This window comes from Pinus tabuliformis, chromosome X, assembly GCF_031772625.1.
Source record: "Pinus tabuliformis cultivar Carrire ecotype Pingquan chromosome X, CPIR1, whole genome shotgun sequence".
NCBI classification, from domain to species: domain Eukaryota; kingdom Viridiplantae; phylum Streptophyta; class Pinopsida; order Pinales; family Pinaceae; genus Pinus; species Pinus tabuliformis.
This window is the reverse complement of record NC_142308.1, coordinates 1,669,254,211-1,669,277,603: the sequence shown is the minus strand read 5'-3', so window position 1 is coordinate 1,669,277,603 and position 23,393 is coordinate 1,669,254,211. Positions and strand designations below refer to the sequence as shown.

Below are 23,393 nucleotides of genomic sequence, written 5' to 3'. Positions count from 1 at the left end.
GATAACCACTTCTACTTTGTTTCACTCTAAACATCCGTGAACACCCCCAGACTACAAGGCTTTAAACCACCAACTACTCATAGTTTGAGGTATAAGGTGAATATGAAGAATACTAACCGCACCAGTAGATGCACAAGACCATGTGATGGCCGGCTGCAACTAGTAAAGAAGTCTGCAAATCTAATCTACTAATGCAAACACAGAATGATAGCTCTCCTGCATTAGTTAGAAAGAAACCTAGACCACCTGTTCAATGATGCATACAAGACTCTAACACAGAGATAAGATGACAGTTATCTAGTGCTAAAACATCGAGAGACCAAGAACATAGCATATCAGGCACAACTTAGAGCAGAGGGAAATGGAAAGTGAGCAGTTAACAACAAAAGAAGCTTGTATTAGCTGAAAATGAAGACGACACGCTGCAAGTGACAAAATATCTTCAGTCTCTAGAAGTTGAACTTTACATCAAATGCCAACCATCAACCCTGATTACATCTTTTTTCTGGGTATTTATAGATTTTACATTACAAGGGCACTTGGCCATTTAGGTATGGAGGGGTCATAATTGACCACCAACTGCATTTAACTGCCTGGTGGAGTCTCGGACCGTGTTTGCTTGCTGCAGTGAATGAATATGATTTGCTCAGGTGCTCTGTTGTCCCTTTAGGCTGTTGGAGTGCTCATACCAGTGGGGTTCCATAACTAATAAATGCAGTCACTGGGTCATGGTTTGTCCCTTTCTCCCTTGGCCATATTGTTTGTTAAATATAGTTGTTGGAAGTCTGACGGCAACTAGTAATGGAAAACTGGTCATCTTCCTTCTTCAAGCAAGCGGAGTGGTCAGGGGACATGGACTACATGGGCGGGTGGACGATTTGGATGAGCGGTGAGAGTAGAGTGCAGCCATGCAAATTCTAAGCTAATCTTTCTTTCTGTAACTTAGATGGTGATATATGTATGATAAAAACATGTATAAATTTAAACAAAGATAAGAGACACTTACTGTATCATGTTGCAGCACAAGAAACAGAAACTGAGCATAGAGTGCAGCCATGCAAATTCTAAGCTAATCTTTCTTTCTGTAACTTAGATGGTGATATATGTATCATAAAAACATGTATAAATTTAAACAGAGATAAGAGACACTTACTGTATCATGTTGCAGCACAAGAATTCCATATTCATTCTTCAGAAAAGTAGCAACACATCAGACAGTCCATCCTCCAAGCTTTTCAACAGTCTTTGATTAAAGAAAACATATCAGATATACAGAGCGAGTCTCTCCTGGGGCAACTCAACCAACCAACCCTTTAAACAATGCATCAAGGTGGTTTATATAGGGAAAATATCTAAAAATATTCATTATAGCAGATCTTAAACAGATCTGAGGAAAACGAGTTCTTTAACCTAATCTTGTCGTGAAATAAATGCAAGAAGATATCTAGGTGCCGCGCTGGGCAGCTGCCTCAAAAATATGATTTGAAATCTGTCCTTATGGCTCTGTGCATTTCATTCAGCCATAACTGTGCTTTGGGCTTTGATCCCCTACTCTTGAGTGGCTTTGATGTGTATTAACTGTGATCTGAGAGCCTTTAAATGGTGGTACCGCTTTCTTTGACTTTGTTTGGGGGCTTTGAATGTTTGCCCGCTTCGAATTGATACTCTTTAATTTAATCCGGGCTTCATCTTTCCTCTGATACTCTTTGACACTTGAATCGGGCCATTTTCTCTCCCTCGGCGTGTTTGAAACTGTCAAATCGCCCCTTTTCTGCCCTTTCAAGGCAAGAATGGCTGCTGCAAATGATTTCCGTGGCTTCTGGAATGCTATTGGCGCTGGCCGATTTGAATAGGAATCATAAATGAAGAAATCTTGTTAAAACTGTGAATTTTCGGGCCTCTTGGAAGCCGAACGATATGAGGCTTTCCATTTTGGTCATTTTTCCTTAGCGATGCGCGATTAGCGCATCGAAAACTGCCTCAGATTTTCATTCCGGGCTCTCTTTGCTGCGATTTGCGCCCTTCGCGCCTTCCTTTAGTGACGACATCGTCATGACGTCACCAGGGGGTCCCAGTATGGTAGTGATGTGGCAGGGTGATGTGGCAAGATGACATGGCAGTACGACGGGGTTTTAACTCGGAGATCGGCAATCGGCAAGGACAGAGGGCAATGGTTTTTATATATGTGATGCGATGGGAGCGATCGCCGATTTCGGAAAGGCGACATGGCATGCGGCTGTGTGATAATGGAAAATATTGCGAAAATGAATGGATCACGATGCGATAGCAATATCGCATCGGCGGACGAGAGGGGGCGTATGTATATAGGTAAAAACCTTGCGACTGTCGATCGTGAAATCGCATCGGCGAAGCGATATCGGGAGAGTATAAAGGGGCGGGCCGATGAATGAATGCTGCGACCTCCGACAGCGATATCGCGTCGGAGGAGAGGAAGACTTATCGGAGGAGAGTTAATGCGATCGGAAAGGCCGTTTACAGCTTTGGAAGGGATCTTGATGCATCAGAGTGAGTCCGATGGCATTTGAAGGGGGTTTTTGTGTTTTGGAAGGAGTCCAAACATCTTAGGAAGATGGTTTTTTGAGCGAAATGAGGGTTCTTACTAAGTTTCAAGTAAACTTAGTAATTCCCAAGCGATACTTATGGTTATATTTCAACCAGAGGAAGGGATAAGTATATAGGGGAATTATTGACATAGTTTTAGTAGGGGGAGGGGAAAAAGATAAGGAGTTACATAATAAAGTTAGCAGTTAATATGAAATGTGATGAGAGAGCACTAAGTATGCAATCTTAGGCTATTAAGGGGAAAATGACTCGTATAAGAAATATAAGCATCCTTAAGCAAAGCAAATCTTTACTTAGGCAATGATATCGTAAATGATGAAACCTAAGAGAAATCAAGCAGATCTTGACCTCTTTGGGGAGCTTAGTAAATGATTTGGGGAATAAGAAGAAGGGGGAGTTAGTCATGTCTCGCTTGAAGTCCTCCAAGGGAAAATTGCATTGCATTTGTGATCTGAAAAGGTATAACACTTGAAAGCATGAAGTGGATCACACAGCTTGATTCTGCAACCACAAAACTACTTACACAACCTACTTGCCTAACATTTTCTCTTCTTTTGGTTTGGGTGCACTTGAACTAGCATACCTAGCTTTTCATTCTTTTCTTCTTGTTGTCCTCCTATCTACATCTACACTTATTTCATCCAGGGGCTTAGATTAAGCAGTTGAGCACTCTTGTTTCTCTACCTATCTACAAATCTGCCAAGATTAAGCTGTTTGGACAGATGTTGATTCTCTATATTCTACAACAGGAAATTGAAACCTAGGGAGGCCAAAATTAAGCTGTTTGGCCCTCCCTTAACTGAAAAAACTTATCAAAAATGGAACAACTCATCAAAAGGAACATAGCAGTGGCACTTAGACTAGCACATTCTCATGGACACTTCTTTGGCCTCTATAGCAAATATGTAACGTTGCAGCATGCAGAGAATGACATATTTGGCATGTAAAAATGTCAATCATGAAAGATGAATACCTGCTACAGTAGGAGGCTAACAAGATCGGATGGTCATCGGGCGGCAAAGCTGCGTGGGCGTTAACGAGCGGGGACGGATTAGTCGGGTGGTTTTGGTATTGATCGCATCGCTTTTGGGCATAAAGCAGTAAAAGGACAAGGGCATGCGATGCCACTCAGCGATCGACACGTAGCAGCGGATGAGAGAGAAAAACTGCTCTCATCGCGTGCTAACGTTCGATCAAATTGTGGGCACGATAAGTGCGAAGGCCATCAGATCTCGGTGGAAATGATCTGACGGTGGGGCTTTGTGGAGCAGGTGGCCTTTATCGGGCGCGAAGGGAGCTGTTGGATCGGCGGGAGGAAATCAATGGTGGGGAAACGATGAAAGGTTTTAGCAAGTGCGCGAGGGCGTATGGGAGGGTTTTATGAGGGTTTGGGCTTTTGGCGCTTGGGGCTAAGGCCAAAGGGGTTAATTTGTCAGGTTTTAGGAGAAAAAGAGAGGAATGGAGGTGGCGGAGAGGAAGCGGGGTGGAAGAAAAAGGAGGAATGACCAATTGTGAGCCTTCTTTTGGACACAGATCAACAGACCATGCTTCTCTCTGTCAGTAACGAGTCAGCACTGCATAGCAAAACTAACAAGCAGGTTCATGGTTAAGTTTGATATTTTGAAGCAAAAAGCGTTGCAAAATCCCTTGGTGATAAATGATAGATTAATGCCACAAGAAGACTATAATAGGAAGATCAGAGAGGTGGCAAGAGATCAGGAAAATAATTCATCTATGAAGGGGATGCCTACTGGAAGGGTTCTGTAATAGACATTTGAGAACCTATTTTACCTCTAGCATGAGGTAAAACACCTTTTTGTGGACAGGCCCACCTTTGCAAAGTACACAGAAGCAGAGGAAATCTACAAGAAAATGGTAAATATCAAATTACCAGATGCAGAGACAAGGGAAAAGTTAAATGACTTACTGTAAAAATTCAAAGTAAAAGTGAAAACAAAGCAGTGAAAGAAAAGCAACATATTAGCGAAATGAAAGAGCATCAGTTAAAAGGCCAAGTGAAAAGATAGCGAGCGTGGAAAAGAAACAGCGAGTGAGAGAAGGCAGCAAAAGATCTGACAACATAACCTAATAAACAGAGACAGATTGCAGCAGTTGAATATCTGTCTCTATCTTTTTGCATGAAGATATTTCTTTTTCCTAGATTAATTCCCAAGACAGTTTGGGATATTTTGTAATAAATTCTTTGTACAAATACTTCATAATTCGAAGTATAGAGTGTGGATTACTTGACATTACTATAGTTGTATTGATCTGAAACCTAAGGGTTATTTGTACCTTTTTTCAAGTCAGCAAACTGGACTGAGTAATAAAGAGATTGCATTACAAGGTTCATGTGTTAAGCCACTTCAGTGAAATATTTTCTTTTTGTCAAATTGTTATTTTCTTAAGTGTTTCACAAACTTACATATTATCTAAATTGAATGAATTAACTGGAATTATATTACAGAATTTGTTTAAGTACACTATGTCTTGAACAGTTAATCATTTTAATGTTTTCCTCTAATATCTAGATTAGGGAATCCTTCATTTCTCCCTAGTTTCAACTGACCCCTACCATTTCCTTCATTATCCAGTTTGAGGAACCCCTAATTGCTCCTTGACCCTGATTGAAAACCACTTCACCTTCCAGCCTTAGGATTTGAATTTACTCAGCTACCTTGCCCTGTAAACACTATCTTTAGAACTTGATCTAGTCCTGTTTTCTTAACACTTTACCCCATAGCCTAATGGTAAAAGACATCCCTCTATCCATCTAAGTCAGTGATTCCACCACCAACTCAAAACCGAAACCCAACCAAAGCTTAAATAACTAACCTAAAATCAATTAACTAAACAAAGTTAAATTATAAAAATAAAACCATCTCTGAGCATTAGGAAGGTTAGATCCTAATCTCCAAAGTAGGTTTGTGGTTACCTCTATTATTTCTTTCCTAACAACTCTAGAGAAATTTTGGAGTGATAACACCTCCCAAAGGAGAAGGCTCTTCAGGAGGAGGTAATGGAAATGGAGACAAATCTCCACCCTCTCCACCAACTTCTTCATCTTCTTCTTCACAAGCATCTTCACCCTCTTCCACTAACACAAGCCTTAGTCATACTCATCATCATACTTTAAAAGGAATCGATAAATCGTCTTTTTAGAACTTGATGTTAAATTTGAGTTGCCCATGTATAATGGTGAAGTGAATGCAGAGAAGCTTGACAATTTGATTCGTCAGTTGGAGGTCTATTACGGGATTCAAAACCTTCAAGAGAATGGCATAAAGATTCAGTTAACTTGCTTGAGAATGGAGGGTGCAACACTAGTATGGTGGAAATCAAAGACCCAAGAGGAGATTAAAAAACATAGTAAGATCTCAATTTCTTGGCCCGATTTCATTGTTGCAATCAAAAGACAATTCTACCCTCTAGATTATATGCAAAAAGCCATCATGAATTGGCAGAACTTTAGACATCTTAAAGGTCAAAATGTGTAAGATTACACCCAAAAATTCAGAAAAAGGTCTTTGATGTTAGGTGTGGATTTTCAATCACAAGACACATTGTTGAAGTACATAAGGGGTTTACATAGTTACCTTAGGCATACTATCTTAATATTTAATTCCAAAATTTCTAGATTATGTGTGGGCACAAGCCACTCATCTTGAGGCAAGAGGGAAAAACACCCTAGAAGAAGGTAGTAAAAAGCCATTTAAGAGTAAAAGAAAGGAAAAGGCTTTCAAAGTAAAGACAAAGAAAAATGTGTCTATCAAAACAAGAGAGAAAGTTACATGCAAACATTGTTTCAGAGAAGGTCGCGACGAAGCTCATTGTTAGAAGCTTCATCCTGAAATGAGACCAAAGAAAAACAACAACAGGGGGAAACAAAAGACAACTGCAACCACTCAACAGGATTTGGGATCCAATTGGAGTGATAAAACTAAAATCCCAATCATGGGGTTAAAAGGAAAAGAATACATTGCCAACACTAGTTCTTCAAACCCGCAAAATGAAATTCCAAATAAAAAGAGGAGAATATAAATTTTTCAAATAAGGGTGATATCAAAACACAACAAGATTGATACGCTTTTCAATAATGGCTCTCAAGCCAATCTTATCTCTGAAAACATTGTCAAAAGTTTAAACTTAGAAACCGTTCCACATCATAAACCATATCCACTTGGATAGGTGTCTGCAATGTGAAATTGCAGGTCACTAGAAAGTGTACGCTGAGATTCACTATTACTAAAAATTTCATAGATGAAGTGGAGCTTGACATTATGCCATTAGATATATGTGGCATAGTTCTGGGCAACCCGTACCTTTACCACAGAAAAGCTATCTTCCATAGACATGAAAATAAATATCATTTATTCAAAGATGGAGTAGAATATGTTGTGAGAGCTCGTAGCAAGAAAAAAAATCTTTCGTTTGTTAACGCAAGGCAGATGAAAAGACTAGTGAATTCGAGCAAGAATTTTGTGCTTCTAATGATCAAACCCAAGGATGATGTTGATAATGAAGATTTTAAAGGTTGTGATTCAAATTTGAAATCTGACTTAGGTGAGGTAGTTAACCAATATGACAAGATGTTTCAGGAACCAAAGGGATTACCTCTCAAGAGAAGAATCCAACATGAGATACAGTGGCAGCAAGATTGTCCTCTTCCTAACATTGGCATGTGCAAGATGTCAGTGATGGAAAGCGCATAAATTAAGAAGCAAATTCAAGAGTTGTTGAACAAAGGGATCATCAGACCATCTTCCTCGTTGTGTGTGGACTTTCATGCATTGAACAAAATTACGGTAGAGAATCGTTACCCACTGCCCAGAATAGATGATTTACTTGATCAATTGAAAAATGAAAAGTATTTTACTAAGTTGGACTTAAGAGTGGCTACCATCAAATTAGAATAGCTGAAGGAGACATTTGGAAGACTACATTCAAACCAAAACCAGATTTGTTTGAATGGCTAGTTATGATGTTTGGTTTATGTAATGCTCCCGCTACATTCATGCATGTGATGAATGATGAATTGAGGCCATTTCTTGATTAGTTTGTCATAGTCTATTTAGATGACATCTTAATTTTTAGTAAATCTCGTGATGAACATGTCATGCATGTAAGAAAAGTACTTGATGTATTGAAAAAAGAACAGTTGTATCTTAAGATGTCAAAGTGTGAGTTTGGAAAAACTTATTTAATTTACTTGGGTCATATTGTTGGAGGTGAGTTGAAAATAGATCCCTCCAAGGTTGATGTCATTATGAATTGGCCAAGACCCAAGACAGTTACAGAGGTAAGAAGTTTTTTGGGAGCAACCCAATATTGGAGGAAATTCATTGCTATTTTTTCTCTTATAGCAGCTCCTTTGCATGCGTTGACAAGCGTGAAAAAGGTTTTTCAGTGGGGAGGAAAACAACAAAAGGCCTTTGATGCATTGAAGGAAAAGATCAGTACAACTCCAGTACTTGCACTTCCAGACTTGAGACAGTCGTTTGAGATTCAGACTTATGTTAGTGACTACGCTATGGGTGCAGTGCTCATGCAACATGGTAAGCCTATATGTTTTCATTCGAAAACTTTTAATGGTGCAGTGATTAACTATCCTATATATGACAAAGAATTCTATGCATTGGTGCGAAGTGTGAAAAAATGGAAACACTACTTGATGGGTAAGGAAACAATCATTCACATTGATCATCAACCATTGAAATACATGCAATCACAATCAAAGTTGCAACAATCAAGGCACGTCCGATGGATGGGTTTTTTTCAACAATTCCACTTGGTAATCAGGTATAAGAAAGGTATCTACAATAAAGTTGATAATATGATTTCTAGACCTATTGTTAGTGTAACTACTTTACTCAAGCATAATTATGTTTTACATGAAAATTATATTGAGCAATATGCATCATTTTCAAGATGTTTATGCAAGCTTGAGTCAAGGTAACCAAGTAGAGGAATTGGATTATCATTTGCATGATAACTTCTTGTACCATCTTGGCAAGCTTTGTATTCCACGGGAAGAAAGAATTAACATCATAAGAGAGGCACATACTTCTCTTATTGCTAGTCATTTCGGTGTAAGACAGACGGTGGCACATCTACAGAGGTATTGTTATTGGCCTCGTATGCTTGAAAGTGTATCTCGTTTTATTAAATGATGTTCATTATGTGCAATCAGTGAGCTTAGCAATAGGAAGTTAGGATTGTACACACCACTTCCATTTCTTACACGATCGTGGGAGAGTGTTTCTATGGATTTCGTAGGAGATCTTCCATTGTCAAAAAAAGGTCATGATTATTAGTATGTAGTTGTGGATAGGTTCAAAAAAATTTGTATTTTGATGCCATGTAAAAAGCAAGTTACAGCTAAACAAACTGCTCAATTATTCTTTCAGAATGTTTGGGTGCATTTTGGATTGCCCACATCCATTGTTAGTGATCGAGATTCTCGCTTTGTTGGGAATTTTTTGGTCAAGCTTGTGGGGATTCATGGACACCAAATTGAAAAAGAGTACAAACTTTCATCCACAAACAGATGGTCAAACAGAAGTGGTGAACAGAACAATGATACATCTTCTTCATGGGTATTGCAGCAAGCATCCTAAGTTTTGGGATGAACATTTGCACTATAATCAGCATACTTACAATCGAGCCAAGCACTCTTCAACTCAAACTTCGTCATTTGAGGCATGTTTTGGATACTTGCCTAAATTGGATTTTATTTTTGGAAAATATGTTGCTATTGAAGGCCATAGTGACATAGACAAAGCAAAAAAGTTCATTGAACAAATCCAAATAGTACACCAAAAGGTTCAAGAACAACTTGAGAAAAGCCAAGGCAAGTACAAAGCAAGGCACAATAAGCATCGTCGAGATCACAAGTTCCAAGTTGGTGATGAAGTTTGGATTCACATTAACAAAGAGAGGCTCCAAGAAAAAGGTAAAAAGCTAAAACCAATTAGATATGGTCCATTCAAAATTTTGGAAAAGATTGGTAACAATGCCTTCATGTTGGATTTGTCTTCATATATGCAAATTTATGATGTTGTTAATGTTGAGAGTTTAAGGTTGTATGAGCCTCTTTTGATTGAAGATCAAGGAGAGAGTATTCAAATTCCATCTATCGAAGACTTTTCTCCAAAATTTCTTGATGAGCTTCAACAAGACACTATATTTGACAGAAGAACAAGGACATCAAAAAGGAGAAGTATCGATTATCTTCGAGTGAGGCTCAAGGGTACAAATCATTTAAAAGCCAAATGGATAGAGCTTGGAAAGGTGAGGGAATTGTACCCTCACCTGTTGGACAATTGAAAGTGATCATTTTGGGATCCAAAAGGCTTCCAATGGGGAGGAGTGATCAGGTGCTCAAAATTAGGCTCAAAACTCAAAGTGTCAGAATCTTGATCAACTTAGTTTCAGATCGAAAAGCTCGTCATTCTGATTCCAACGGTGTGAATGAAACTAGAATCTAAGCTCGTATGAAGAAGTTAGAGCAAGTCAAAGTTTAGGTTTGACTTGCACATATGACAAGAAAAGATGATGTGGCAAGGCCCTTCAATGAATGGGGAAGTGCCAAGTGGCAAGCCGCCATTGGCCCCTGCATTTCGCAAATCGCACTTCGCAAAAGACAGAGGTCCTCGTGTTAAAGAATCGGCTCCAAGCAAGGTCAGAGTTGCAATGCGATAAATCGCAATCACACTTTGCAACAGGGAAGGCATTGCAGAAATCGGCCCCCAGCGTACCCGAGTTGTGATGCGATAATCGCAATCGCGGATCACAATCACACACCACAGAAGGCAGAGTCCCGCATTATGTTACCATCGGTTCTCCACCGATTGCGATTTGCGAAAGGATCCCGGATGCGATGCGACTAAGGGTTATAGTTAATAATACCTTCGATTCCACCATATCGTAATCGCACATCACCCCGCCGCATTCACAGACCATAAGACCGCCGATTTTCTGTTGATTGCGATTTGCGATGGGACAGTCAATGCTGATAGATTATGAACCACCATGCAGCGAAATTTTTGTTAAATTAGCGCTTTTGGGAGTTAATTTGTAGAATCACGCCAGAAATGGGGCAATTTGCAGAGCGAATATTGAGAAAACAATGAAAAGTCATAACTTCTTCAGTTTTCCACCAAACTGGATGCAAAAAGAGGCTAGATAGCCATTTTTGGATATTTTGGACTCATTGGAGCAGGTTTTAGAAGCATTTGATCATTGTAAACACATTTTTTTACACTTTTGAACATAATAGAGAGACCCAAGCCATTGGAAGCTGGACCAAGGAGACATAGCCTAGGAGGGGTGAACTCCTTTATCATGTGCTTGTAGTAATGTGTTTTTGATAATGTTTTGTACATGTTTATGATGTTGTTCAGTTTTTTATTATGTTAAATTGCTCATAAAATTAACATAAAAACTCTTCATTTCACTTGCAAAAATTCATAAATCATTAAGCACAATGAAAGCATTTTGTTTATAATCTGAGGATCTTAGCACTACAATCTAATATTCTAAATCAGATCAGGTGAGGAACCCAATGAATCATGGTGACTAGTTGAGCAAGTACCATCAGTTAGGAGAGCTAACCTGGGTTGTGGTACATATTGATGATGATGTTGATGTAGGTCAAGGGTATTAACCTAGATAAAGATATTATCGATGAGATTTCCCTTTCTTTTTAGAAATATCGTGTATATAGAAACATTTGGATAGTCATTATGAATACTTCCCTATCTAAAAGGGAGTGTTGAAGAATGTATTTGTGGTTTGTCTTCATAATACTGATATATTTATAATATTATGTAAAAACACGAAAGAAAACTAAATTTTAATAGAAGAAAGGAAATAAACAAAACCACCTAAAATTAAGATCCTTGAAAATAGCTCATCCTCACATAAATAACATATTTACCATCAGTCCATTGATACGTTTTTCTTCGCCTCCCCGAGCTCTGCAAACCGTTGTGTGCTCTCACGGGCTGGTTGGCCGCACTAGGGCTACGCCCCTCTGCCATGGATGAGTTGGGCTCGTCCCAGGCTCCTCCCATCAGTCTTTCGTCCTCCCCTAAGGCTAAAGATGTCGCGTTCAAGTCTCTTCTGGCTTCGATGCCAGCCAAGAAGAAACCAAATGCTTCGAAGTTTGTTAAAAAGCTAGAAAATATACCGGAGGTCTCCCTCCCTCCGGAGGGGCCGATCAAGGTAGCTCTATCGCTGGCAGAGAGGACTCTCGTAGGACAGTTCACTGGCCTTTGGCCTTCTCCCAAAGCCACGGAAGCCTGGGTCTGCAGGAACTGGAGACCGTTAATCAAGCAAAGTGTCACCTCATATTTCCTAGGGCAAGGCTACTTCCTATTCGAGTTTATTTCAAAAGAAGACAAAGATCTGATCTTCAGGAACGGGCCCTATTTTATGGGCCCTCAAGGTCTCTATTTGAACAGATGGACTTCTGATTTTGATCCAGCTGAAGATGTTCCGTTGGCAGTTCTAGTGTGGGTAAGGCTTCTGAATCTTCCTGTACATTGTTGGAACTGGGATTCCCTCCAACATATAGGCAACGCGCTGAGCAAATTCATAGATCGCGCAAGCACCAAGGATCAATATGACTGCGCTAGGATCTGTGTCGAAGTGGATCTAGAAGTGGGGCTGCCGAGGCTATAAAGATAAATGTAGGAAGCTGGACTCGTGCAAAAACGTGACTACAAGCAGCTTCCTTTCAAGTGTCGCAAGTGCCAGGAATACAGACATTTTGCCAAGAACTGTACTAAAAGTGAAGAGGCGACGCAAGGAAAGGAAGAAGGATGGAAGCAGGTCAAAAGATCAAGGGCTAACCCTAAACTCTCACCCTCTCTTGGAGCTTCAAAAGGAAAAGGGTTGCAACCTTCTTCTAGCGGCCAAGGACAGCAACCAAAGGCACAAGAGAACGCTTTCGCCCCCCTTTCCTCAACCTCAATTGAAGTGCAAGAAATAGAACAGCAGCAGAATGAGGCAAATGAGAAAGAGATTCTCGAAAACTCCAGGCAAGGTGAGAGTGCAGCCATAAGCCCTAAGGGAAAGGCCACAGATATGGAAGAGGAAGACCAATATTCGGAAGAATCTGAGGAGGAAGGAGAAATAGGGGACTCCCAAACATTGTCTCGCAGATCAACAAGAGGAAGGAAGTCTGACCGAGAAAAAAGAGAGCGAGAAACATATAAAGACAAACTTCAAGGCAGTCAGCGAACATTAGAAAAGCTACTAGCAAAAACACTAAAGATTACAAGAAGTCATGGACAGGGGCCCAAAGGGGCCACCCAATCTCAGAAAGGTAAATAATGAATATTGTCTCCTGGAATTGCAGGGGGTTGGGGAGCAAGCAAAAAGAGGAAGCAATGCGAAGTTTGATTAGGATAGAAACCCCAGATATCCTACTGATCCAGGAGACTTAAGTTGGAGGAGAAGAGCTTCCTCCAAGTAGGCAGGAATCTTTGGAGAAAAAGTGGAGGGTAGGCTGTCTCAGCCCGAGGTGCATCGGGAGGGCTAGTAGCTCTCTGGAATGAAGCCAAGTTGGAATTGGTTAATGGAAAGCAGAATACCCACTAGCAGCGTATGCAATTCATAAGCCGAGAAACAAGGGAGGCCTTCAGTCTCTTTAATGTTTATGTGTCGGTAAGCGCAGGGGAAAAGAAGCAGTGTTGGGACTCAATCAAACTGATGGTTGAGGAAGAAATGTTGAGAAATATTATTATAGCAGGGGATCTGAATATAACCTTAAGTTCTTCCGAGAAGAGAGGTGGCAGCATAGTAAGGGATCCAGCGAGGGAATGGGTGGAGGACATCATGCAAGATTGGGATCTGCTCGACATCAAGCCCTTGAAAGGTAAGTATACTTGGTCAAATAAAAGAATGGGTCCTGGCCATATTGTTGTGCGATTAGATAGATTTTATTCAAAGTTCCTATCTTCTCCTTAGTTTAGAAGCTAGGATGCTCATTCTGCCATGCAGCATTTCGGATCATAAACCCATAAGGCTGGAGCTCTCAGCACAAAAAAATTTTGGGCCCATTCCTTTTCGATTCAGTGCTTTATGGATTAGGCATCCAAACTTTATGGACAAGGTTAAAGAGAGCTGGAATCGGCCTGTCACAGGGTCTCCTTTCTTTGTATGGGAAGAAAAATTAAGAAGAGTAAAAGCTGTTCTGAAGAGCTGGGCTAAAACTCTTCCGAATCCAGCTCATGAAAGGAGGATGGCCCATGCCTTCCTTGAGAAACACCAACAGCAGATGGAAGAAGAGGACCCCACGGAGGAATTTATAGTCATAGAAGGAAATCTGCAGCAAAAATTCCACAAAGCATGTTTGCAAGAGGAAGAATATTGGAGGCAGAAATCCCATAGCCTATGGTTGAAAGCGGGAGACGGGAATACCTCCTTCTTCCACAAGCAAGCCCAAGTTAGAAGGTCCTTCAATACCATTTCTAAAATAAAAGAAGATCTTGTTACCCACAAGGACTTCACAAGCATCAAAGGGGCTGCCTTCTCCCACTTTGAGAAATTATATAGTGAAGTCGAGGTAATGAGCCAGGACACTATGTTCTTGGATGTTATCCCCCCCAAGATCTCTCTAACTATGAAACAATAGTTGGAAACTAAAGTCACCAGAAAAGAAATAAAGGTTGTGCTCTATGAAATGGAGCCGGACAAAGCCCCGGGTCCGGATGGCTTCACAGCCGGATTCATCCAAGTCTGTTGGCAAATAGTGAAAAAGGACTTGCACATAATGGTTTCAAAATCTCAATACTGCCAGAAAATTGGAGGAAGCAAGAATTCTGCCTTTCTCGCCCTCATCCCAAAGGAGAAGGGAGCCAACACTTTTAACAGGTTTCGTCCAATTTCATTATGCAACATTAGCTACAAACTCATAACAAAGGTGATTGCCAACAGATTGAAGGTCCTCTTGCCCTCCATTATTCCTGAAAACCAAGGGGGGTTCATTCAGGGTAGGCAGATCATGGACAACATAATCCTCGTGCAAGAGCGTTAACGGGAAAAGTGTCTATTCAGAACGACCCTATCCCACTAAGGTCTGACAGTGACCTTAGAAACAAACAGAGAAAACTACTTTTGTATTCTTCTTTATGAACTATAAACGAAGAGGAATAGGATGAACCAACCTGTGTCTTGCACTAGTCCTTTGATCCAATCTCTCTCCTCTTTGACAGCTTCCAACTACCTGCTCCCTTACTTGCCCAGCTTCACCAAGTACCTGCAAGATCACAGAAGAAGGAAACTATACAAAGACATGGGTTTATATTCATAAAAAGCTTAGGATCAGATTTAAGCTAAACATACAAATGTAACAAACATCAATGATACACAAGCATGTAGGAGAAACTCAAATAGTTTTATTGATATAACAAGAATATCCAGGAGGAGTTACAACCGATGATTCCTAATCCAGCATCAACCTCCTAGCAAAGAAACCCCTCTTCACCTCCAACAAAGCATAAATCACCCAATACTCTGATATCTATCTCAAAACCAACAACAATTCTTTGCAATGTACAAAATTCCAGCCTCTCGATCTCTGGGATGAGGGATCCATATATAGATGTATGCAAGGAGGATGAGTCAGCTTATGATTTGACTAGTGGCTTCTCTTTGTCGGTTCTTGCTTCCACTTGGAGATTGAGAGCCTCTTACTCATCCTTGGTCGAACTCAGTGAGGCAAGTGTCATTGGAGAAGATTCTGGAAGCTTCCATTGTCTTTCCACCTCGCGGAATGGCACTGCCATTTGTCATTGCCCACTCAACGCACCCTGGTAGTGCATTTAGGGGCGTTGTAACACACCTAGCTAGTGTATTTGGGTGCTATGCAACGCAGCTAGCCAGTGGAGCAGCTGAAATGATCCTGATTTGACTGATTCTGAGCAGTTTCTGGTGGAGAACTTCTGGGAGAAGCTGTAATTTGTTGACCTTGTTCCTTTAGGGGTCGGAACAACACTTTTAGGGACTTAGGATCCCTTGGTTTATGGACATTTCATGCTTAGAGCTGTAAGGCACAAAATGTCTATAACAAAGAGGCTATTCATTCTAGCTTGCAGCGGAAAGAAAAAGGTATGGTGGTCAAGTTGGACCTAGCTAATGCATTTGACAGAGTCCATCACAAATTCCTCTTTGATGTGATGCACAAGTTTGGGTTTGGTCAAGAGTTTATTAGATGGGTCCGGGCTTGCATCTCTGAGCCCTGGATTGCCCCTCTGGTGAATGGAAGAGCAACGGAGTTCTTTAAAGCCTCTAGAGGGCTGCGCCAAGGTTGTCCTCTTTCTCCTCTTCTTTTTGTTTTGCAAGCTTCAGTTCTGAGTTTTTATTTAGAAAAGTGCCAGGTGGACCAAGAGATTATGGGTCTTAGGATTACTCGAGGTGTCAAGGATATTAATCATGCATTGTTCACTGATGATTCTCTTTTTTTGGGTGTTGCCTCTGTTTATTCTGCCTCCATATTCAGGAAAGTGTTGGATGATTTCTGTGGTACTTCAGGCAGAAAACTAAATGAAGGGAAATGCCATTTTTATGGCTGGAATATATCCAACAGCGAGCTTTCCTCAATTTCCAGATGTTTGGGCTTCGCTGGCTCTGCTTCTTGGAATTCTTTCATCTATTTGGGCCTTCCTATCTTCCAAAGGAGGCACTCCAGTAAAGATTGGCTCCCAATGGTTGAGAAATTCAAGAAAAAAATTCAATCTTGGGGCTTCTCATGGCTAAATCTTGCTGGGAAGACAGTGCTAATTAAGTTTGTTCTAACCAGCCTGCCCATATTCCAATTCTCGGCCATGTTGGATCCCTCCAGCATCCTCAAGAAGATGGCGGAGTGGATTAGAAGGTTCTTTTGGAAAGGCGGCAAGCAAAATGACAGGAAGATCCCCCTTGTCAGTTGGAGTAAAGTTGCTAAACCTCTGCTAGAAGGAGGTCTGAACTTCAAGGACCTGAGGACTCAAAATACTGCTATGGGGGCTAAGATCCTGTGGAGACAAATAGCCCCGAAACCGGGATGGGCTCAAAAGGCACTATGGAAGAAATATTTCAAGGGTCAGAGGTTATGATGCTTGGATGACCTCACCCACACCATTAAAGGCTCTCATATTCACAGGCTTTGCATGCAGGCCTTACCACTGATACAAAAGCACTCCTTTTGGATCCCGGGTAATGGCAAGCTCATTAATATCTGGACCGATAAAATCATGAATGAAGAACCTTTAGGTGAAGACCAAGAGCTCTCTGAGCTTCGAATCTGGACATTGAACAACGACATCAAAACTTTGTGGGATATCTCTAACTGGAAGGATAATGCGTGGGCAGGCTGGAAGAAACCTCATATGTTGGATGCTCTAGATCAGGCGTGGTCACTCCTACTGACTAAACTGAAAGGTATGAGCCCGATTAGCATCAGAAAACAAGATAAGAGAGGTTGGGGCTCTCAAACTGGTTCTTATACTGTTGCTCAAGGCTATGCACAGCTCAGAAAAATTCCTCACGTTCCTTGTTGCCCTGCGATTTGGAGAGGACTTTGGAGGTAGAAATGTGTGCCAAAAATCGATTTCTTCAACTGGTTGTTGTGCCACAACAACATTTTAACTGAGGATAGGTTGAAAAAGAAAGGCTTCATGGGCCCTTCGAGATGTAGTCTATGCCTGGAAAATGAGGAAAATGCCTCTCATTTATTGATTGAATGCAGGTTCACCAAGAGTATTTGGGCTGACGTGTTTTCCTCATGGGGATCCACTGTTCGTCTGCCCAACTCGATTGCTGGTTTCTTTGCTGATTGGGCTCACCTCTATCCCGGAAAGTTCCCCAAAAACAATTGGTTCAAGGCTGCCTGGCTGGTTTATCCGAAATTCATTTTCTGGCAAATATGGATTGAGCGCAATCACATAATATTTCAAGAGAAAGTGCAGAAGGGTAATCTTGTTGTGTCAAAAGCCAAGAATTGGCATGGGGGAGCAAGCTTGGCCTCCAATTTTCTAAGGACGAGAGACAATTCAAAACTACGAAAAACTGGCAGATCAGGCTTGCTGAGGGCGATTTCTGCATGTGGCTACATAAGCGTGATAGTTCCTCCTTGTTTTTTGATGGGGCCGCCAAAGGCAATCTGGAATTGCTGGGGCTGGAGGTGTCATCAGGAATGCGGATGGCTACATAGAAAACAGGTATGCCTGGGGGCTGGGTCATAGTACCAACATGCAAGCAGAGGCCATGGCTCTGTTGCAGGGTCTTAAGCATTTACAGGATCTTGGTATTGAGAAATCCATATTCTTGGTGACTCCCAACCCTTGATTCGAATTCTAGTGGATAACACGTCCCCGAGGGACTTTCGGCTAGCAAGAGTGGTTGCCAAAATAAGGAAGCTAGTTGGCTCCTTTCTTCAGGTGAATTTTTTCCACATTCTTCGGCAGAATAATAAGGAAGCGGATGCGGAAGCCAACAAAGTTGTCCTCCTTCCTGCAGGCATTCGGATAAGAGACGGGGTTGAAGATTGGGATCCAATTCCTTAATTTTGTTTCTCATGTATCACTGTCTTTTACTTCAGTAGTTTGTCTGTATTCACAAGCATGGGGAAATTCGGGAAATCGACTCGACTAACGGAGTCAAGAAGATTCAGAACATTAAGGTTAAGGTGTTAGTTTATCTATATGTTGAGGACAGCGGGTTCTTGGGCTTCCTAAATGTAACCGGCCAACAGGCTTTGGATTTTTTTTAATATAAACTATAACCGTTTTCGTTACAAAAAAAAAAAAAAAAACAAACAAACAAACAAACATATTTACCATCAATCACTACCCACCATAATTTAAGCAAGTATTTGCATAAAAGACGGAATATGAATAAGATGTAAATGTATATACTTACCAGGAGTTATCGCCCACAATTATTTACTAATCTTCAACACCTTAACAAATGAGTAAAAATGTAAATGTGCAAACTTAATAGAATTTAATTTCCAAAGAGATGTGATTTAATTTGAGACATGTCTCTTGGGTATCTTGGGTATAAAATACACTTGAACTTTTTCATTTTGCATACTCACTTATCACTCACACATCTCTCTCACACACATTGTGATATATACTTTCTTTTCATGTTTATTAGTTGAATTTTTGAAGTGTGATTGTTTGATAAACATAAAAGAACTATAATGTATATTCACAAGTAATTACCATAGTTCGAAAATAAAGTACTTGTATTAATTGTACTGAAAAAATCAACACACCATTGTGTTATCTCCTTCCGAAATAGTCAAAATTTCCACTTTCAAAATGCTCGAATTTTCTCTATGGATGGACCATGACTCCTCACTTTTTCTGATAGTGACTCACACATGGTGTCTCAACTCCCCATGATGATTGAGTAATAGGAATGGTATCTCTCCCTTCTCTCTTTTATTCTCGCAACAGTGAAAGCAATAGTCACAAGAAATAAACGATAGATCTTAGATAACAACCATTTTCACAAATCTAAGCAAAGCTTAGACCCATTTTGGCAAGCTTGTATGCCTTCAGTTTACCAAATTGTGAGTATCGGCTTTGCCAACTCGAAGTATTCTTATAATGGAAACATCATGCTCAAACATGCCATCTTTGAATGTTGCTAAGTGACATCAACTTGAGCACACTTCCTACAATTTTCAGTTTAGAACCCTTCCTAAACTCTCCTGGAAACCCTTGCTCTAGAGCCTAAATTTTCTCAAGAGATTCATCGTTGTACTGTGAAGATTTCAAGGTACATGATGTGATGGATTTTGTGGAGTGGACTCCTTTCTATATGCTCTCGAGCGTTTTTCTTTTGCAACCAAGAATCTCTTGAATCCAAGATATGAACCAAATGGAGAACTAGAGGTGCTTAACTTTAGGTTCCTTTTTAGCTAAGGCAAAACCATCGACTCAGGGATAAGAGCATAGTACCTTTTCCAATGAATTTGAAGATCCATGTGTTCTAATTGAGTGAAAGAAGATGAGCAGTGGGACAACAAATAAATGGTCAAGTCAAGTATAAGAGATACATTCAAGAGTAATGCATAAACCAAGTCGAATAGTACGTAGGATTGCAAGGTCAAGGTCGAGGCAAGAAGTGAATCTGTTATACGTGTTACAATATCCTAATACCATCCCAAATTTATTCTCTCGCAACAATTATTTATTCCCAACAATTTATTTTATCAACCAAATAAATTATGAATTGTTGAAAAATAAAATCATTGGTATTTTAACTTCTAGAAATTTATCTGCAGCAGAAATATAATCATAGAGAGACCAATCACACATTACAATAGATAAACACCCACAAAAAATATTCTTCATTGATTAATCTCAAGTAAATTAGGAGTTCAACTCATAGGAAAATTACAAGGAAATATGCATTCATTGGAACTTGTAACTTGACCCCACTGAAAGAAATTCGCCCTAGTAATTTTGGTCCACTAGAAATTAGTCTATGAAGAAATTCAACCTAGAGAATTTCACCCTACCTCTCACCAGTGACTCAACCCTATGTCTTCCCCCAAAACAACCTTTGCGCCTCAAGAAATTCGACTCTAAAAAATCGGCCACCTTCTTGCTTCAACAATTCAGCCCTCCAATCTCCAACAATTCATTCTCTTGGAAATTCTCTCGAATCAACGTGCACTCTTCCTCCTTCGTTGTTACAGTCTTGCTAAGCTTATTGCTCAATAGAAAAAACGCTTTTTCCATTTGTTGTGTTGTGTATTAACCTCTCAATTAGTATTATTTTATAATCTTCATCAAGCCCAAATCCCTAACCCTAATATCCCTTCTAGAAGATCTAGGATATCAAGAGTTGAGATCATTTCTAAATCACTTAAATCATGTAATTATTTATCCTTAGAAATTGAATTAATAGTCCACAGTGATTAATTGACTTTAATTATCATATTTTTCTTAAGTTAGACTTGGAAAGAAGACATAAATCACTTACTCAATAAAGCAAGTACCTAAAGAGGTAAAAAAATCATCTTTTACATTAAGGTAACAAGCCTATGCAGAAGACCTTCCAAAGCTACCACAAGCTTCAACACTCCCTCCTAGCAATGAAGGGTTTCTCCACTACCCCGAGTTTGTCTTTGTACTTCACAAACTTCCCTTTCACTGGACGCTTAATGAGAATATCTACCACTTGCTCCTCTATGGAAATGTACTGAAATCTCACAACACCTCTCTCGACTTTGTCTCTGTTGAAATGATATATGATCTTCATATGCTTGGATCGACTATGAAACACAGGATTCTCAAAGAGCCTAATGCAACTCTGATTGTCACAATGAATCACTATTGTTCTCATCTCGAGACCAAATAATCCTGCAAGCATCTTGCAAAGCCATACTGCCTCACAACTTGTCATACATGTTGCCAAGTACTCTACCACTACTGAATTCTTTTTGATGTACCACGAGATCATGGTTGATTCCAAGATGAAGCAACATCGAGACATGGATTTTTTGTCCATAGCACTCCCTGCCCAGTCAAAATATATGTACCCCTACAAGTATACTCCACACCCTCCAACATATCTAAAGCCCAAAGTCCATTGTACCTCGCAAGTACCTCAGCAGGAGTATTCCACAGGGAAGTGTCCCCCAGGGTGGGGTGCATGCACCCAATGCTTCCCACGCACCTGGGACAGGGGATGTCCGAGGAAACGTTTCCCCATGCTCCCCCTTTTAGGGAGATGTGGGGAGACAGGGGGGCACATTCCCTAGTGTGGGGGACGTGTCTCCCCAAAATGGGTGTTTCTAGGTGCACCCCCTCAAAAGGGGGATGCCCAGGGGCACCTCTTTTGATGGGGGACGCCCAAAAGCATCATTTTGAGTTTCAAGAACTTTTGTGTGTGGAAGCATAATATTCAAGCATGTGGCCCTAGTATTACTATGCATTTCATGATAAAAGTGACATTCTCCTTTATCTTTCACTTTCATACTTTTACTTAATTTTTTAACATTAACATGAAATGAATCAAGTTGTTTAAGAGTGGTTTCAATCGCATTGGATTTCATATGTAAAAAGTAGAATTTTAGATCTCACTCAAAATCCAACAAACTTAATAGTTTATGAGAGATTTTTCGGTGAAAATCACATGGAATACCATTTAGCTTATAATTTTTAATAATATTTTTTGAACTTAATACCCTTTAAAATTATTTTTTATATATATTCTAAGGGATTGGTCCTAAATATTATTTTTTAAATTATATATATATTTTATTATTAATAAATAAATTATTTAATTACTTTCTCAACCTATGATATATATATATATAGATATATATATATATATAGATATTTTTAATAATAATTATTAAATAATTTAAATAAATAAATAAAGTATCTTTTTAATCTAACCGTTAATCCTAACTTTTACCTTAATAACCGAATATTATAACTTTAATTATAGAATATATATATATTTGTTAATAAATAAGTTAAATGAATAAATAATTACATCTTTAACCTTAAAATTATTTTATTTTTATATTTTAACTAACTTCCATAAAAATAAACGAACCATTGAATTATTATTGAATAAAAATACTAGTCAACTTATGATTTTAATCAATATATATATATATATATATATATATATATATAATACCAATAATAATTATTTAATAATTTGAATAAATAAATAAATTATCAAACCAACCATTAAAATCATTAATCCTACCTTAATAACCTAATATTATTATATATATATATATATATATATATATATATATAAATAAATAAATAAATTCCCTTTTTAAAACCAACCATTTTACCTAATTTAACTTATTTCCATAAAGAAAAATAATAATAATTATAATTATAATAATAACATTAAATTAATAAATAAGGATTTGACCTGGGTCTTAAGGTCAAAATTAGCCGTTAGTCAATTTAGCCGTTGGAGACTCTGCTCAGACTATTTATCATGCTAAGCTGGATCTGTTTCTTCAACTTGTCCTGACGATGAACCACACTAGTTGGTTCGAAACGCGTCGACAAATGGTATTCCATGTGATTTTCGCTGAAAAATCTCTCATAAACTTGATATGGATCACAGAAGCCTGAACTCTATAATTGAATCCCTGCACGGAAAAGCCATTGCTACCAAGGTTCATCATTTTGAACGGGCTCGCTTGCAGGTTTCAAGGTTGAAATCAGATCTAGCTTTTCTTAAACGATGCAGAGACTCCTCCATCATTCCTATCTTTGCCCGGATTAAGCACCGCCTTCACACTCCCCAAAACCATCAGGTTTTCCTTAAGGCGAGTTTGGCGTTAATAAGGGCAGAAATCAGTAGGGTCAGAAAATCCTTGAATCAGCTTTCTCGGGTTCTTTTAGATTTGCATCTAGATCTTGGAAACTTAATTTCGGCCGCCCTTTGGGCCAGAATAGATGCCTGTTCGGCTCTGAAGTCTTTTCGGTTAGAGGAGATTCGGAAGCAGAATCAGGCTTCTAAGTTTCTAAGGCTAGCTGGGAATTCAGCATTTCTTGGTAGAGTTGTGGGAGCAGCGTCCCATAGCCGTGTCTCTTCTGGGCAAATCTCTGCGCTGAATGAGTGGTTATCCGGCTGCTCAAGTGGGGTCTCTGGTTCCCCGTCATTGGATAACGCAGCTCACTTTGATGAAGTCGTTTCTGTCTCTTCAGACCTGCATTCATCGATCGTGGGTTCTGTTTTACCGGAAGGGAGTAACCAGGGTCATCTCTGCGCAGAGGAAGAATTGGAGTTTGCCTCTCTGGGGATCGTTCGGCCTGGTACCT

The 23,393-nt window shown here is 39.7% G+C and overlaps 1 protein-coding gene across 1 annotated transcript in view; it reads right to left on the bottom strand.

The window, feature by feature from the left end:
• The window catches only part of LOC149146430 (uncharacterized), a 103,263-nt gene extending 91,639 nt beyond the window's left edge, over window positions 1-11,624 (bottom strand). The window contains exon 1 of the mRNA XM_089452762.1: window positions 11,522-11,624. Within this exon, the coding sequence (XP_089308888.1) occupies window positions 11,522-11,624 (103 nt within the window). The remainder of the gene's footprint in view (window positions 1-11,521) is intronic.
• Window positions 11,625-23,393: the final 11,769 nt, after the last annotated feature.